The 16,485-nt window shown below is 37.3% G+C and overlaps 2 protein-coding genes across 16 annotated transcripts; both read left to right on the top strand.

The window, feature by feature from the left end:
* The first annotated feature begins 924 nt into the window (after positions 1-924).
* Positions 925-14,926, top strand: LOC104611111 (O-Glycosyl hydrolases family 17 protein). Of its 15 annotated transcripts, none has more exons than XM_088898367.1 (10): positions 936-1,227; positions 1,381-1,544; positions 4,579-4,679; positions 4,763-4,884; positions 6,427-7,680; positions 8,287-8,314; positions 8,406-12,337; positions 12,855-12,928; positions 14,364-14,511; positions 14,608-14,926. In XM_088898367.1, exons 4-7 carry the CDS (start codon positions 4,815-4,817, stop codon positions 8,542-8,544), a joined length of 1,491 nt encoding a protein of 496 aa, XP_088754493.1. In that variant the 5' UTR covers positions 936-1,227; positions 1,381-1,544; positions 4,579-4,679; positions 4,763-4,814; the 3' UTR covers positions 8,545-12,337; positions 12,855-12,928; positions 14,364-14,511; positions 14,608-14,926. The 15 variants fall into 15 exon arrangements, with proteins under 15 accessions (XP_010276334.1, XP_010276339.1, XP_010276336.1 ...); XM_088898369.1 differs by having other exon boundaries at positions 8,406-10,012; positions 11,757-12,928; XM_088898371.1 differs by having other exon boundaries at positions 8,406-10,012.
* On the top strand, positions 9,778-14,926 carry LOC104611110 (constitutive photomorphogenesis protein 10). The gene is made up of 4 exons (XM_019200075.2): positions 9,778-10,012; positions 12,855-12,928; positions 14,364-14,511; positions 14,608-14,926. Exons 1-3 carry the CDS (start codon positions 9,778-9,780, stop codon positions 14,409-14,411), a joined length of 357 nt encoding a protein of 118 aa, XP_019055620.2. The 3' UTR covers positions 14,412-14,511; positions 14,608-14,926.
* Positions 14,927-16,485: the final 1,559 nt, after the last annotated feature.

The following is a 16,485-nucleotide window of genomic DNA, read 5'->3' on the forward strand; positions in this document are numbered from 1 at the left end:
GGTAGGAAAAACTTTACAAGGTTTTGGTTTGAAGGAAAAAGTAGGGAAAGGTAGGGAAACCTTTACAAACCTTGTATAGGTTTCCCTGCCTTTCCCTACTTTTTCCTTCAAACCAAACACAACCTAAGGGCGTAAATCGAATCAAACTTTAATTGAATAGTTTGGGTTTAAATTGGATTATACTTGATTCATTGTTGATGTTTATTGAGTTCAAATCTCAAGATGAATTCCATTATTCTTTTTTTTTTCAAATTCAACCAATCAAATGTTCAGCTTGCAAGCTCATGAGCCTAATTTGATCTAACTGAACTCAAATAGAAGAATAAATTTTGAATTTGAATTTAATTCAAATATAATAATATTTTAGTCTAATTGAATCAAGATATGCCAAAATTCGGCTCAACGCGATTTATATTGCACCCCACCAAGCAGTCAAACACAGCACAAAGCGATGGATATAAGGTCAAAAGAGTGGAGAGTCCAGATAGATAAGTACGTGATCCATATATCCGAATAAAAAAAATCCTTTGGCAGAAAACAGGTTAGGTAGGTTGGAAGAGGAAGAATCAACCCTAACATGCGAAAAACGCCCAAGTTGGTATCCAGTATTCTTTAGTCAGTTTTTTCTGGTGAACCAAATCAGGAAAATTAAATGGATTATAAGTTTTGAATATTGCCCGACCCAAACCCGGACGGCTGCTCATTCAGATTTTAGAGATCGGAACTCACCTCATTTATGGGTCGGGTCATGGATATCCAAGTCCTGACCAATCCCATGTCTTTCGTGGTCTTCAGGAGATTTAAAAATGGAAAAGAATCTGTCTGTACAAAGTTCAAACCGAAAAGAAAAAGAAATAGACTTTTGGAGTGGAAAGGGACAGAAAAAACTGCAGAGCAAAAAAGAAAAAAAAAGAAAAAAGAAAAGCAAAAATTGTTAGAAAAGGGACCCTTCAAATTCCAGTCCTGACTCCTGAGTCCTGACTGCCCAATAAAAATGGGTAGCGACAATTGATACCAAGAAGGCCAGAACTCAGAAGTCCAGTCTCCAAAGTCCAGACTCGTTTTCACATTATTTTAAGCAAAACTGCTAAACATCCCTGCTAGATTGTAGAGCACTAGAATGTGGATAAACTAATGTGAAAAATAGGGTTCTTTGTTCTTACTTCTTACCCATTTGTAATCACTAATCAGTTGTGTATGGGTTTAGAGTGGGAACACTGATGGAAGGTATGTATTTGTTTATTTACTTTCCTTCCTTGTCTTGGTTTAGTTTAACTTTGAACAGCCACTTGTTGTAATATATTCCACTAGAAAAGTGGAAAGCTTGTTTTGAGAATGAATGTGGTGATTGACGCATGTTCTTTTTTTCGGCTGCTGTAGTTCCATATTGGGTTTTAGAACAAAATCTTCGTGGGGTTTTCTTGGATTCTTGTTCTTTTGTATTCTGTGAGTTTGTGTCTGTCTGAAGTGAGTAGCTCCTTGGATGTAGAGGCCTATTACTTCAAGTGTTTTGATGGGTTTAAAAGGTCGATAACTCTGATCAGGTACATCTCTGTCTCTGTCTCTGTCTCTCTCTCTTTTCTTCGATTTTCCTTTTCTTTATTGTTATTGACATCTGTTTATGCTTTTTTATTGTAATGGCATGTAGAGTTATCTTTATTTTCTTCTCCTTCTTTTTCTCCCTTCTTTTCTCGTTTCCGGAATCCCCATAATGGCTTCCGATATCTGGGTATTTTGTTTGTAGTTCTGTTGGCTTCTTTTTCTTCTTCTTCTTCTTCTTCTTCTTCGTACCAACACTGGTTACCATATCCCTGGAACCTTTTAGTTATCAAGGTGTAAGTGGTTGTTCTGCAATTATCTCAGGTATTCTGGTAATCTTATCACCTGGGTACCTGGTGATTCAACATAATACCATGCAAAATACATTATGCAAGGGTCTGAGCTGTTTGGCAAACTTGGTCTGTGCCCTTCTTGATTTGTTTGCTTTCTCCTGAATCTGTACAGTGACCCTGAGGTGTCTGGTACATTTCCAATCTATCAACCAAGAAAAAAGAAAGTGTTCTAATTTTTAGTATTATTGATCTCTTTGTTTTGTTATATTTCATTTTTCTTCCTCATTGCTACTTTCTTGTGGTTTTCTTGATCTAACGAACTCTTAAGCTTTACTTGTTAGCTCCTCCTCCATAGTGTTACTTTGTAAGCTATTATTTTATTCTTCATTTGTCCTTTTGTTTCTTAGCTTCTTTTGTTACTTTGTTCTTTCTGTTGGCAAAGACTGTGTTACAGTTCTGTTCCTTTCACCCTTTTCTTTATTGTTTGATGGCAAACGTGGGATTACATTTTTGGTCTGATAATCTTTGTTAATGAACCTACAAACGACAGTTCAATTGCGTGCAATTTTTTGGAACTTGTAAAAGATTAAATTTGATGAGATAGATATCCTGATAGTCATTTAGAAGATTGATAGGGTTAACCCTATAATCTTGTCTTCTTCTCCCTTCAAGCATCAAGATGGGTGCTGCTGGTTAGACTGTTGGAGGCATAGTCCTGTGTGTTTTTGCTGCTTCATTTGTTGAACCTTCAACTTTAGATTGTTCTTTCCTTAGTATTAATTGTTGGTTACCGAACTTCAAAAGCACAGTAACTTATAGACAGTTCACAATTAGTTGGTACTGCGTTAGGGAATTTCAAAAGTGCGGTAACTTATAAATGATTCACAATTAGTTGGCATCAAGTCCAATGGTCCATGTAATCAGAAAATATCATCACTCATTGTTACGACAGTGACTGTATAACATTTAGTGCAATTTATCTGGAAAAGTCTTATTCAACCTCTGTATTCTGGAATTTGTTTTGGTCAGTTTGTCAAAATTTGTTCTGGTAATTGATTCACCTTATCCTCTTGCCTAGTTAATTAAAATTATTATGTTCTTTGAGAGTTTGCAATGTATAATCATGGCAAACTGATTATACCATGATTATACATTATGGCAACACAATTTTCAAACCATTTATCAAGAAGGAAAAAAAAATCATGGCAAACTGATGCCCTTCCATACTAATAAGACAAGCTGTATCATAACCTAAAGCCTATAAGTTGGGAAGCTGGATTAACCAATAAAGTTGCCTCAATATATCAATTATAAGCAATTAGTTAATCTTTCTTTTTCCTTGTGGTTTTTTAGGTATCATGTTGTCTCTGTGGATAAGGTTAGGTTCTAAGAGGACTTATTTTATGGTGATCAAAAAATTTCCTGGACTCATCCTATTTCCAACTTTTGAGGTCATCTTTTTGCTCCATTTTTTCACCTTTTATTCATTTGGTCTCTGTTGGAATCTCTGGTTCCACAAGGGTTTAAATGATCCTTAGAATAGCTAGCTTAGAATACTGCAGAGATGCTTTCATCTCCTTAGAGGGGTCTGACAGCGGGGTTCGTATTTTTAAGTCTTGTGATGTTTCCTTCATGCTTACATCTTATGCCTTCTAGATGGAGAGTTGATGAACTGCTTCTTCATCCATTACTCCAATATAAAGTGTGCCTTTTGATATGGGATCACTTTTTTGCTATCTTTTGAATCATTTACTCCTTTCCTTAGGATATGCAGAACTTCCTTTTGGAATTTAAACCAATTACCCTTCAGTACTCAAGTTGGATCATGTGGAGAATCCTCCTGCTTGGGAACAGAGAGATGGGAACCCTTCAGTACTCAAGTAGGGTCATGTGTAATCTGGTGGATATGGGAACAGAGAGATGCTTGAATATTTTCTCTGAAGTCAAGTTCACCAAGATGATGGGGTGATTGAGTGGTTTCCACTGGAGTTATATTGGATTCTGATATCAGATTCTTTCAAAGGCATGATTGTTGACTCTTTTCTTATTGAGTATCAGTCTATTGCTCACTTAACCATGAAAGGTAGTGTTATTTAATTTTGATGGTTGCTCCTTGGGCTAGCAGAGGATATCTGAGATGGAAGGAACATTTTGGAGATAGCAAATGTGTGGTGACAATCATTTTCTGGGCCAGAGAGGATTGTGATTCGGTGAGGGTTAAGTTGTCCTTCTCTATGGTCCTTGTCCATCTAGAACCTTGTACTGTTTGAACAGAGTAATTTGTCTATTTCTTGTGTGCACTTCTTTATTGATCATGTTTCATGAACCACACTTATTTTTTAGTTAATTTATCTATTTCATGAACCACTCTTTGGATTCCTTTGTGGGTCCCACCATGTCTGTAAGGCAAAGAAATCCAAGAGTAACATAAACTCATTGTTTGCTAAAATTTCTCTTTCTTCAATAACCAAAATCATGCCCTCCTATTGATGCAGTGTTAATATGTCTATCCTTCTGTTATGTAAAACATTGGTTTACACCAATGTTTGACTGGGTTGGGTGTATGAGGTGATGGTGCTTATTAATGACTTCATGGATTTTCTTCACTTCCCTTTGATCTTATCTTGGTTCTTATTGTTTGGCATAGGTGCTTATTGTTATTTTTTAGTTATCTGATGAACTTCAGTGTTGCTGATGTTTAACTTTTAAAAAACCAACCAAGTTGCATTTATATCTTTTTTGGCAGTTGACAGGTTTGTTTCTAGAGCTCAAAATTTCAGTGAAGTTTAAGAAGGTTGTGGCTATTGTTCCTCCCTCTTTATTATTTGCCTTTTCTATTACTATCAGGTTTGTTTGAACTTAAAACTTTGTACATCAGTACCTTTCTGTAACCCCTCTTTGCTGAATATCTGACTGTTACAATTTTGCAGTGGATAGAAAAATACTATTTTGAAGCTCTAGGTAGAAAACTTGCTAGGCCAGATGATGCCTGAACAATGGCTAGGAGGCAGTATGGTTTTTCTCCTACTCGTCATGTTTTTCAATGCATCAGGTATTTCAGTGTGTCTACTTTGGATACATGCCTGCCCTTCTATCTTGGCAGAATCTTATTTATTTTTGATGATTAATAACAAAATTATTAATGTATAGTTACATGTGCAGAGATAAACAGAATACTATCTTCGATTACCCAAAACATGTCCTAACTATTGTGACAATCCTATGACAAGGAATCAGCAAAGCTGTTTGCTGACATGTGGACCCATGCACACAGTTCTCTTATCATTGCTTTACTCTCCTTAAGTATATCCTTCCAATGTTAAGTTCCCTTACTGTTGTTTACCATCCACCCCACTACCATCTTTGAGTCCCCTTTCACAATTTGTGATGTTTAGCATCCTACCATCTTTGAGTCCCCTTTCACAATTTGTGATGTTTAGCATCCTATGCAACCTTATTCCTTGTAATATTGCTAGCAGTTCTACTCTTGTTGAATTTCCATTACCTGTTGGCCTTGAGAAGATGGCTTTGATATGGTCATTGCAATCTCTAATCACTCCACCAATACCTGAAGGTCCTAGGTTCCCCAAACTGCAGCCATCAAAGTTTAGCTAATGATTGTTGATACAAGTGGGTCCGTTGAGTGGACCCTTTTGACTAGTTGAGGGCTGTAAGAGGAGAGAGAAAAATACATAGCCTATAGTAGATTTAAGGCTATAACATGCTTTGATTTAACTTTTAAGGTCTGCGTGGAAACCAAGGCAAGTATCGGCATTATATAATGTACTAATGTAGATGATTCAGCCACCCTTGCCATCTTCTTAGGATGTCTTCCAATGGAAAGACCACAAAAAGCTTTGCTAATGTCCCACATCCAGCAAGAGGGTTCCCAAAATTACTTATTTAAGCCTTGATTTGTCCATGCATATTTTGTTATTCCTTTTGTCTCAAATGGACCAAAGTGTAGCCACCCTAATACATCTCCATCTCCCTCTACTTGGATCTCTGGGGTGTCAAAGTCCTTGATCAATCTTGACAGTCCTTAAGGAGTATGAGGATACAAACTAAAAATGAACTTCTATTATTTTCTTAATGATAGACTTGTTCCAGGTGAACCTTTTCTGAACATGCCACACTAGGCACAGCTTTGATCAAAATTGAGCTTGATCTGATAAGTTGTGTATTGCAAAGATTAAAAGTGTCCACTGGTATTAGCTTTATCCTATGAAGTTCTTGAGAATGCTTCCTTGGTTCTTTGTCTTTGTCGCATCTAACAAGAGTATGCTACTAAATCATGAGTCCTTTAAAGCTCCTGCTAAACTTCTTGGTTTATTTTAATGAAAGATTGCTTGTGTTTTACTCTATGCACCCACAGGGCTCTTTTATTTTTTTCATTCCATATGTACCATATAACTGGAGGTAGCAGAATTTCTTTATACATTTTATTCTTCAATTATTTGAAATCATTCACATATTTGCTAAGGGAACATCTCTGAAAAAAGATAATATCTGCCCAGATGATCAAGAAGAAAGCCAAAACTGGTTTTTTCCTTCTTAGAGAGAGTTTCTGAATTGTGTTCTATGAACTTTTTAGGTGCATTTGTGGGAATAAACATTGGCACAGCTGTCACAGACTTGCCATCAGCTGCAGATGTGGTGGCAATGCTTAAAGCTAATCAAATCACTCATGTTCGCCTCTATGATGCGGATGGTCACATGCTAAATGCCCTTGCAGGCACTGGTGTTGAAGTCATGGTGGGTGTGACGAATGAGGAGGTTCTGGGGATTGGAGAATCACCATCAGCAGCAGCAGCTTGGGTCAATAAGAATGTTGCATCTTACTTACCAGAAACCAATATCACGGCAATTGCTGTTGGTAGTGAGGTCCTGACTTCAATACCCAATGCTGCTCCTGTTCTAGTCCGAGCCATGAACTACCTTCACCATGCTCTTTTGGCTTCTAACCTCAATTTTCAGGTCAAAGTTTCAAGTCCCCAGTCAATGGACATGATCCCTAGGCCTTTTCCCCCTTCCACTGCCACCTTTAATTCCACATGGAACTCTACCATGTACCAGTTTCTCCAATTTTTGAAGAACACAGGATCATTTTACATGTTAAATGCCTACCCCTATTATGGTTACACCAGAGGAAATGGTATCTTTCCAATTGATTATGCACTTTTTCGGCCACTTTCTTTGACCAAACAGATTGTTGACCCAAACACCCTTTTCCAGTACCCCAGTATGTTTGAATCTATGGTTGATGCAACTTATTACTCCATGGGAGCTCTCAATTTTTCTGGGATTCCAATCATTGTGACAGAATCAGGTTGGCCATGGTTTGGTGGAGCCAATGAACCTGATGCAACTGCAGATAATGCACAGACCTACAACAACAACTTGATTCGTCGAGTGCTTAATGATTTGGGCCCCCCTAGCCAACCAACTATACCCATCAGGACATACGTCTATGAGCTATTCAATGAGGACAAAAGGCCTGGGTCTATATCTGAGAAAAACTGGGGTTTGTTTTTCACAAATGGAACATCTGTGTATCCTTTAAGCTTTGGTACTTCAGATCGCGTTGTGGGGAACTCTTCTGGGGTGGGGGTTTTCTGTGTGGCAAAACCGGATGCTGATTCAAGTTTATTGCAGTCCGGTCTAAACTGGGCTTGTGGGGAGGGACAAGCTAATTGCAGTGCCATTCAAGAGGGGCAGCCATGCTATGAACCTAACAATCTCCAGAGTCATGCTTCTTATGCTTACAATGATTATTTTCACAAAATGCAGAGTGCTGGGGCAACCTGTGATTTTGGTCGTACAGCCATAACTACCACTGTTGATCCCAGTAAGTTCCTGTGCCCTTATCTGATGCATTTCTTGGGGGCTTTATGTGGTAGTGAGTGGTTGATTTTTGTTACCATAAATTCTTCTCTATTGTTGAAGTAGGCGATTTTGCAGTAAAACAGATGTAGTTGGTATATTTACATAAAAAATATTATAATTTATTTTTAGAGAAAAGCTGTCTTTAACGTGATTCTTAAACATGTTTTTTTTATTGGCTCCAGAACTTTGTGTCTAGATGTGTCCCAACTGCCACACCTGTTCTGTGCTTGAATTCAGGAACAAGAGTGTCTTGGATTGCAACCCAACATCCTTGAGTTCAATCATGATCCAAGAATTTGGAACCCTTGTCCTCTCTCTCTCTCTGAGACGCATCATTAAGAGAGATCCACGTACAACTTTACAATTATTTGATAAACTTTTTTTAGCTTAAAAGTAACAAAATATATTTAATAAAATGTTCAATTTTATGCAAGTAATGCCTGCCTTTTCATTGTTCTTAAAAGATTTTCGTTCTTTCAGTACAATTAAATATTAAACTGTCCATTTTGAAGTTCCGTATCAAATGCAGTATGGTTTTCTGATTCTTTATGGGTTGTACCCTTTGCAGGCCACAGTTCATGTGTTTTCATGGGAAGGTGAGTACTTATTTTTATCTTTAACTGATGTATTTTAGATTATTTTAGTCGTTTGTTGTTCACGGCTTCATATATTAGTCTGTTGTAACAGTTCCGGTTCAAATACAAGTGGGTTATTCACGCCTCCATCAGCATTTGGACCCACAGGCCTCATGGGGTCGAGCTCCATGCTTCAAGTTCCCAGGATAGTCTTTCTGATTCCGGCAATACTTGCTATAATTGGATTTTGAAGGGAAAATCTATTCAATTTTTGCATCAGCTTGTGCAGTTTAAGGCAGTGCTATTGAGGCTGCAGTCCTGTAAAGAGTTGAAGGAGATCAATTAGTTTGACAACGCCCAACCTTGTAGAATGTTCATTAATTTCTCTTTTTCTTTTCATCCACTTGGTTCAATTTGTATACATCTTGAACCAGTTGGTAGGCTTTGTGATTTTTTTTTCTTTGATGTTGAAAATTAATATTAGAAAGCAATCTCTTGATGACTGTGGATGTAGAAACCATGAATTCATGTAGTTGGTCATCCAAATTTATATTTATTGACAGATGTTGCTCATCAGTCATCAGAAAAAAGTAGTTTGGTCTCCCTAAATTCACTCAAAAGAAAAAAGAAAAAAAATTGCAGCCTGGTTAATATCTAGTTGGAAACTGGTAAACCTCCACAATGGCCACGGATTAAAATAACAAGGGTGTTTCACTGAACTGTTGAGGTTGAGGCATGTTTAAGTAACATATCTTTAGAATGCAAAGGATATTATAGTTATTTGCAGCCTTAATACAAGAGGAATTTTAAGAAAAATGTCTCGTACAACTCTTTGGAAAAGTTGCCCCAGAGTGGAGACAAAATTGGCTATTAATTTGTGTTTGTCAATTCCACTATAAATCTCAAAAATACATTTATGATGCTAAGACCCCGTTTGGTTTGTGTGAATAGGGGTCTGGAATCGGAATTGGAATTTGGAATGGGTTATTTTGATTTTAATTGTTTGGTTGGGTGGAATCAGAATCTCATTCCCATTTTCATCCTGCTAGAATCACATTCCTTCAATTCTCTACTCCCTTAGGAATGAAATTCTATTCCTTCTGATTCCAATTCCCATTCTCATTCCTGTCTGAACCAAAACAGAGTGGGAATGGATCATACCGATTCTGATTGTGAACCAAACGGACCATTTTGAAAGTTTATGGAAAGTATAAACTATCCACGTACACTAGAGAAATGGTGGAATTTGGGTCATCAAATACGAGGCTTAGATGCTTAAACTAGGCAAATATTTAGTGGAATGCTTTGTTTTAAGATGGCTTCTCAAAACTCAAATGATGTGCTTGTTTGGGAGAGTTTTCGCGCAGCGGCTTGACCATGACCATTCAAGACCTTTTTCCAAAGCTTATAAGCCGGATATTACTTAATATCCAAAGACTCGACTCGGAGAAGACGAGGAAGAAGTGATAAAACACTAATCGGAGATGTCAAGGGGGATGAGTTACCCGAGCTCCTCGGCCGGCATTGGAGCAGCAGGGTTGGGAGGAGGAGTAGGAGGTCGGTCATGGCCGTCGACCACTTCTGTGTCGGCCTCAGGGAAGAGAATACAGAAGGAGATACAAGAATTCAACATGGACCCACCTACCGACTGTTCTGCTGGACCCAAAGGTGACAATCTCTATCAGTGGATCTCCACCTTTTCATTGGTCCTCCAGGCGGGTATCCCTTTATTTCTTTCTCCCAACTCAACTCCTCTCTCTCTCTCTCTCATACACATATAAGCTCTCAAAGTTGGAAAATTCTCTTGGTGTTCAAAGAAATGGACGATTTTGAATTATGGTTTTTTTTGGCTGCATTACATCTCCAAACAAAGTTCAGTTGCTAAGTTTGATTTTCTTGATAAATCTTCCATGTGGCTTCTCTGCTTCTTTCACTGATATAGGGCTTTCTGAAGGCAGGCGATTCTTTGCCTAGTTCACTATTTCTTCTTGATGCCATTGAACCTCTCTTTTCTGAGTAATCACGTATTCTAACGCCCTCCAGCTGCAATCTTCACTTGTTGCTCGAAGTCTGGAGTCTGCTGGTTGCTGCTTCTTTCCTACAAACTCGCTACTACTAAATAATTTAATCATTCCTGAACCTAGAGAATGTTCTGATTTATGCTTGTTTAATTTGACTAGAAGCTAAAGGAAGAGAGCGACGGAAGTGGATAGTGTAGTAATTCGGTCAATTAATTTCTCAGAAATGCTCCATGACATCCTTTTATCACCTTGTCCAGTTAAATACCCACAAATGATAATTCAAAACTTGTATTTACGTGGAAATTATAATGATATAGCGAGGAGAAAACTGACAGAATGCTTCTAAATATTTTGGTCATGTATTTCTACTTGAACTTTAGTTTTTTTCTTGAACTGTTTTCCCCCTTATTATTTGCTATTTATTCTTGAGAGGGGGATAGACTTGAGAGCAGTTTCCTCTTATCCTTTTTTCTCTGAAAGTTGATTTATTTGAGACTGAAAATCTTATATGTTTTAATCATAATGGGCCTCGGATGCAGATATTCCTGGTGAGGAATACCTTCTTTGGTCATTACAGAACTTGTTAACCTTAATACCAGGTTTTCTTATACATGTTTAATCAAATTTCAAAGCAAAGATTGCAAGTTTTTTAGCTACCTGAAATCGATGATGTGCCAAATTTATACAATATCCATCCATATTATGAAAGCAGTTAGTTTTAGGATTTTTGTTACCCTTGTGCATGTGGAAAAGAAGCAAGAAGGTGGATTTATAGTTTTAATTGGTCATATAAAAGGAAGATTTTTCTATTATATATTTTTTCATCACTAACAATTTGAATTTTGTTAAGAATTTAAATAATACAGTAAATATCATCACTCTATCAATATGAAGCAACCCTTTTTTGCATACAATGGAGCCTTCTGCTCTCCAATCCCATATCTATTTTCAAATTAGGCCCTGTCTACTGCAGGACTGCACAACCCCATATCTATTTTCAAATTAGGTCTTGTCTACTGCAAGACTGCAATATGTTTCTTCCCTGTCTACCTCTTCTCTGGTGAGGGGAGTGATTAATCAAAGGAGTTTGCTGTTCTTCTGACCCAATTGAATGAGGTATTCATAGAGTGGCCAAGAGATTAGCTTCTCTATGATGCCAGTATATTATCTCCCACCCTAATTTATCCACCCAACAATTTGGGAATCACCTTGAATCTCCAGCCTCGATGGATGAATAGAGGAGGTAAATCAAAACTTGTGTAGTAGTGATACAAATAGTGCTTTGATTGAATAGAGTGGGTGTTTAGTTAAAATGTATTTTATGCTTACTTTTATCCTGTATTTTAATGGAATAGAGTGGGTGTTTAGTTATGTTTTGACTTTGTATTTCAACATGCAAGTCTGAAACTTAACATGAAGTTTCAATCATGCATTTATTTCAGGGGACAGGATAAAAAAATGTTGGCGCTATAGTGGATATGCTCATGATATCTTCTCTAGGTCCATGAAGTGCAAACATATTTCTTTGGTGAATTTACATATAAAGCCATTAGCATGATGCAAGAGGCATCTGTGTCACTCGAACCCTTGATTTTGTTGTTTCCTGGTAGTGTTGTTTATTTTGTCAACTGTACAAATTTTGTTTCAACAAAGCTCTAGGTTAAGAAGGAGATGCAAACCCTATACAAAGGAGTATGGTCTATCAAATAATCTACAAATTTGTGGAAGAATTTAATGATTTTTGTTATGAAGAAATATTGATCAAGCACAGTTTATAGTCTCTTTTTTGGGAGTTTATGTTTTGATAGATTTTTGAATGTGATTGTGGTCAAGTAACTAAAATGGATTGACCAAGTTTAATTGGTTTTATATGTGTAGTCTACTTAATTCATGATCTGTATGAAGCATTCCCCACTGTCTTTTTTATGCACCAATTTTTCCAGTTTTTCCACTGTCTTGGAAAAAGCCTCTTTATGTGCAGGGTAAGGATGCATACATCTGTCCCTCCCCAGACCCTACATTGGTGAGGTCCTCGTGCACTGAGCTTCCATTTGTTTTCCAGTTTTTACATTAGTTCTATATATATATATATATATGCAATAATATAATATTTTTATTATCAGTAATGTAATAATAATGTAGGCATGGTACAGTTCTTGGACTTGTTACTATTTCTTACAATCTCTGCATTTTCTAAGGCTTTCTTTCATTGCTGAATGAAAGTTTTCTGCTCTTTATTTTCTTTTTGATGGCTCTGAGGGGATCTGCTTATTCATATGCACCATAAAAAGCAACTGAATGTATATAATAGTTACTGATCTATATGTGTGAAGTATTAACTTGAAATTCTGATTTTAGTTGCATGCAAGGTTTAAGAGATGACTTGGTGAGCATATTTTTCTTTTCAGTTCTTTTGCTATTTTTTGTAAGAATAACTAGTAACCTTGTAATGAAGTACATAATTTAAGCCAATTGTGCTGTGGACATGAGCCAATTGGAAATACTTCTAATTTGATTTGGCTTCATTTTCTTATTTGTAGGCACACCATATCAGGGTGGGATATTTTTTCTGGACATTACATTTCCACATGATTATCCATTCAAACCACCCAAGGTATGCTTAGTAACATTCCAAAATATTGAACATCAGTTCAGAACATATCTCACAGTATTTTGTGTTCATGAAAAAATATTTTTCCTTGTCCTATGGTGATGCTATAAATCATAGTCTTCATATTAGAAGGCATGATATATCTCCTTAAGAACAGTAAGGGTGCAAGTAGGGTACACTACATTGGTCCCAGGGCATATTCTGGTTTTAATATATGCTCAACTTGAGACCACTCATGTTGCACCCTCTAATGAATTATAATCCATAATCTATGCTTTTCAGTGCAATATGATGGCAGTTGAAATTTTGTCTTATAGTTTCCATGTGAAGGGGTATTTTGTGGTTTGTAAGAGATCATCATCATTTCAATATATGATCTACATGGGAGAAGGTTAGCTGATCCCAAATGGTTGGGGTTAAGGCTAAGTTGAGTTGAGTTGTATGTATATGGGATAAGGCACATGATCAACTAGGTGGCCAATGCAATTGGATGGTTGCATGTAACCCGTGCATTCTTTCTTGTTTTGTAATGGTCATCTTCTCTCCATGCCCTGGCATGGTAAGTTCCAGAGAAAACTAAGGAAAAGTTCCAATGTGGGCTAGCTGCTCAAATCTGGTCAGTGCTAGGGCAGGGCCTATAACCCTGTCTGTCTGGACTTAGTGGAGTGGCTTACTGATAACCCCATTAGCCCCTCCCCCTCCCCCTTCCTTCAACCCCACCAAAAAAAAAATAAAAATAAAAATAAAAAAAGAAAGAAAGAAAGAAAGAAAGAAAGAAAAACAAAGATAGTGGATTCTATACAGTTAGGTGTATTGTGTATATAATACTTAGATTGCAGATCTTATATTGTTGCATATGGATCAATTTACATAGAGGTCACTTTGCTTCTCTAACTTAAGTGTTTCCCAGAAGATACCCATGTTTTGGACCATGGCTGTCTCATGCATGTTTTCCATTTAAGTTCCAGCTTATAATGCTTGGACTTTGGATTTTACCTTATATTTTATATGGATACCTGAACCACTGTTTCTTAATAATCTAAATAATTACTAGAAAGTTTCCATGAGTTTGCTGATAAACCACTAAGTAGGATATTTACCCAATTACCCTACATCCAAATACTTGACTGTGTGGCTAAGAATAGGTGAAATGTGGTAATAATCCTGATTAACTCTTGAATGGATAAATTAACAATTGAGTTGGTTTTTCATGAACTTACCTGTGTGGGACTTGTGCAACTGTGCACCCTGCTTTCAGACCCCAATGAGCATGTTTAATGTGTATGGTAAGCAGCAGGGTGAGGGGGTGACTTTCCTCATTACAACCTTCATGTTTTCTAGGAAGGAATACTGCATAGTATATTAATGATTTTTCATCTACTGGTTCTTGTGTATGGTGTTGTTTTTTACTATTTTCTTTTCCTGTTTCTGTCCGCAGGTAGTATTCAAAACTAGGATCTACCACTGCAATGTTGGTGCTGAATGAAACTTGACTTTGGGGATCTTGAAATATGGCTGAAGTCCTGCTCTAACCATCTCAAAGGTGCTACTTGCAATCAAATCAATATTCAGAAATCCGGACCCAAGTAAGTCTTTCCATGCTCTTTGTTGCCATAGTTTTTGTTTGACATGGTCTAGGAGGTCATTCTTTCTACTGAACCTCTGAAATCTCATCCTTGTAGATACACCTCTCGTGTCTGGCATTACTCGCTTGTACTTGACTGACAGAACTAAACATGATGAAATAGCTGCAGAGTGGACAATGCGATTTGCTAGATAAAGTTTCATCAATTTGATTACAGAGCATTTAGAATTGCTGATGTCAATGTTATAAGCAAAAGGAACCATAACCCAATAGTAAACCGTGAATACTAGAAGTATTTTTTTTGTCTTTTTTGTAAATCCCAACTTTTCCCATCTGTTGATGATTCATTGGATAATTGTGGGATGACTCCATATATTTGGTATGTTTATGGCCAAAAGTATTCTTCCTTTGGATCATTGGATGTGATGATGATGATGATGTTTAAACAGGATATCAAAATACTCTTTATCAATTTGTATCAGGATGGGACTCGGCATTTCCAATGTCTACCAGAAGGTATTCTTGCTTGGATCAGTGTTCTTCAATCACCGGAAGCATCACTCTGTCTCTTTGCTGCATTATATCTTGGATGACAAAACAGTGAAAAGGGGAACAACCTGGTATATTAACAATACTATACAGGTATGATATCTGAAGGCTTGTTTCCTAGGATATCTACTTGGTGGGGTTTCTAAAATGTGGATATTATTCTCAGACCACCAGAAATACGGTTGTCACACCCTAAATATTGCTTATTTTAGGAGCCATCACTACCCATTTACGTCAAAACAATCAGTCAAAATCCTGCACTGATGTAACGACCCACCCACCAGTTAATTGCGTATTTTGAGATATGTGATTTGCAGTTCAAGGTCTCGTTGCTGTTGGGTTGAAATTTTACCTAACCACAAGAATATTGGTGGAGAGAGAAAGGTTACATTTACGAAATATGAGCCTTGAGAACAACTAACAAGTATTGAAGATAAATTCAAATTTTGGTGTTAATTTCTCTTCCCAACCATCAGATGAAATATGAGACTCTGGGCACCCAATGCCTCACAAAAAGATCAGATTTTGATGAATTAACTTAGTGGAAGATCTGAGATAATTTCATAGAGAAATAGTTGGTTGGGTTAGTGCAGAATCTGAGAAAATTTATAGTTGAGATCAATGTTCAAAATATCGACACGTATTGTTCCGAGACCCCTTCGATACACCCCTATAATGGGTGTATGGGGGACTGACTGGTTCAAGGGGTGGAGGAGCCCTAAACCGCCCCCCCGAACTGGTTTCAGAAAAAAAAAGTAAAAAAAAAGCAGTATTGATTTGCCCGATATGCCGGTTTGAACCTTGGTTGGTTGAGATTGTCATTCCAGTAGTTGAAGGTTTTGCCGAGGTTCAAGCAAAACTTACCCACCAAAAAGATAGAATGCAAGAGAAGTAGAGAAATTGGACGGTTGTGATCAATGACATGAATCTTGGTATTTGGTTCCATAGCCTGCTCAATCAATTGGCTACTACTGCGCAAGGTTGATCCTCTTTTCAATTGTGGAGGAAATGAAAGAGACATTCTACCTCTCCACTTCTTAGGAAAACCTAGAACTTACTCTGATTATTCACTAAGAAAATTCTGATGACCCCATGTTCCTTGCTAAGCAATCGGAGGTGTCTTATCTTATCTTCCTTTCCTCCAAGCATGATAAGCAAGCAGGGAAGGTGCCTTGTTGCAAGCTTGTTTGACAATGGGAAGTGAGTCCAATCTGAATAAACGCCATTATGATCTTAGCATGTCCAAGAGAACCAGAAAACCAGTAAAGCTCGAAGGATCCAATCGACAGGCCATAACAGTGCGTCATCCTGAAAAGCGGAATCATCCCACAACAGAAGTCGATGAAGAGAAGGACAATTATAAATCTCAAACAGAAAATTCTTCTTCAAGAGTTGTTGAGGAGAGGAAGAATGCCAAATGTTCTCC

Source organism: Nelumbo nucifera, chromosome 2 (assembly GCF_055504915.1).
Source record: "Nelumbo nucifera cultivar China Antique chromosome 2, China Antique-T2T, whole genome shotgun sequence".
Classification (NCBI taxonomy): Eukaryota; Viridiplantae; Streptophyta; class Magnoliopsida; order Proteales; family Nelumbonaceae; genus Nelumbo; species Nelumbo nucifera.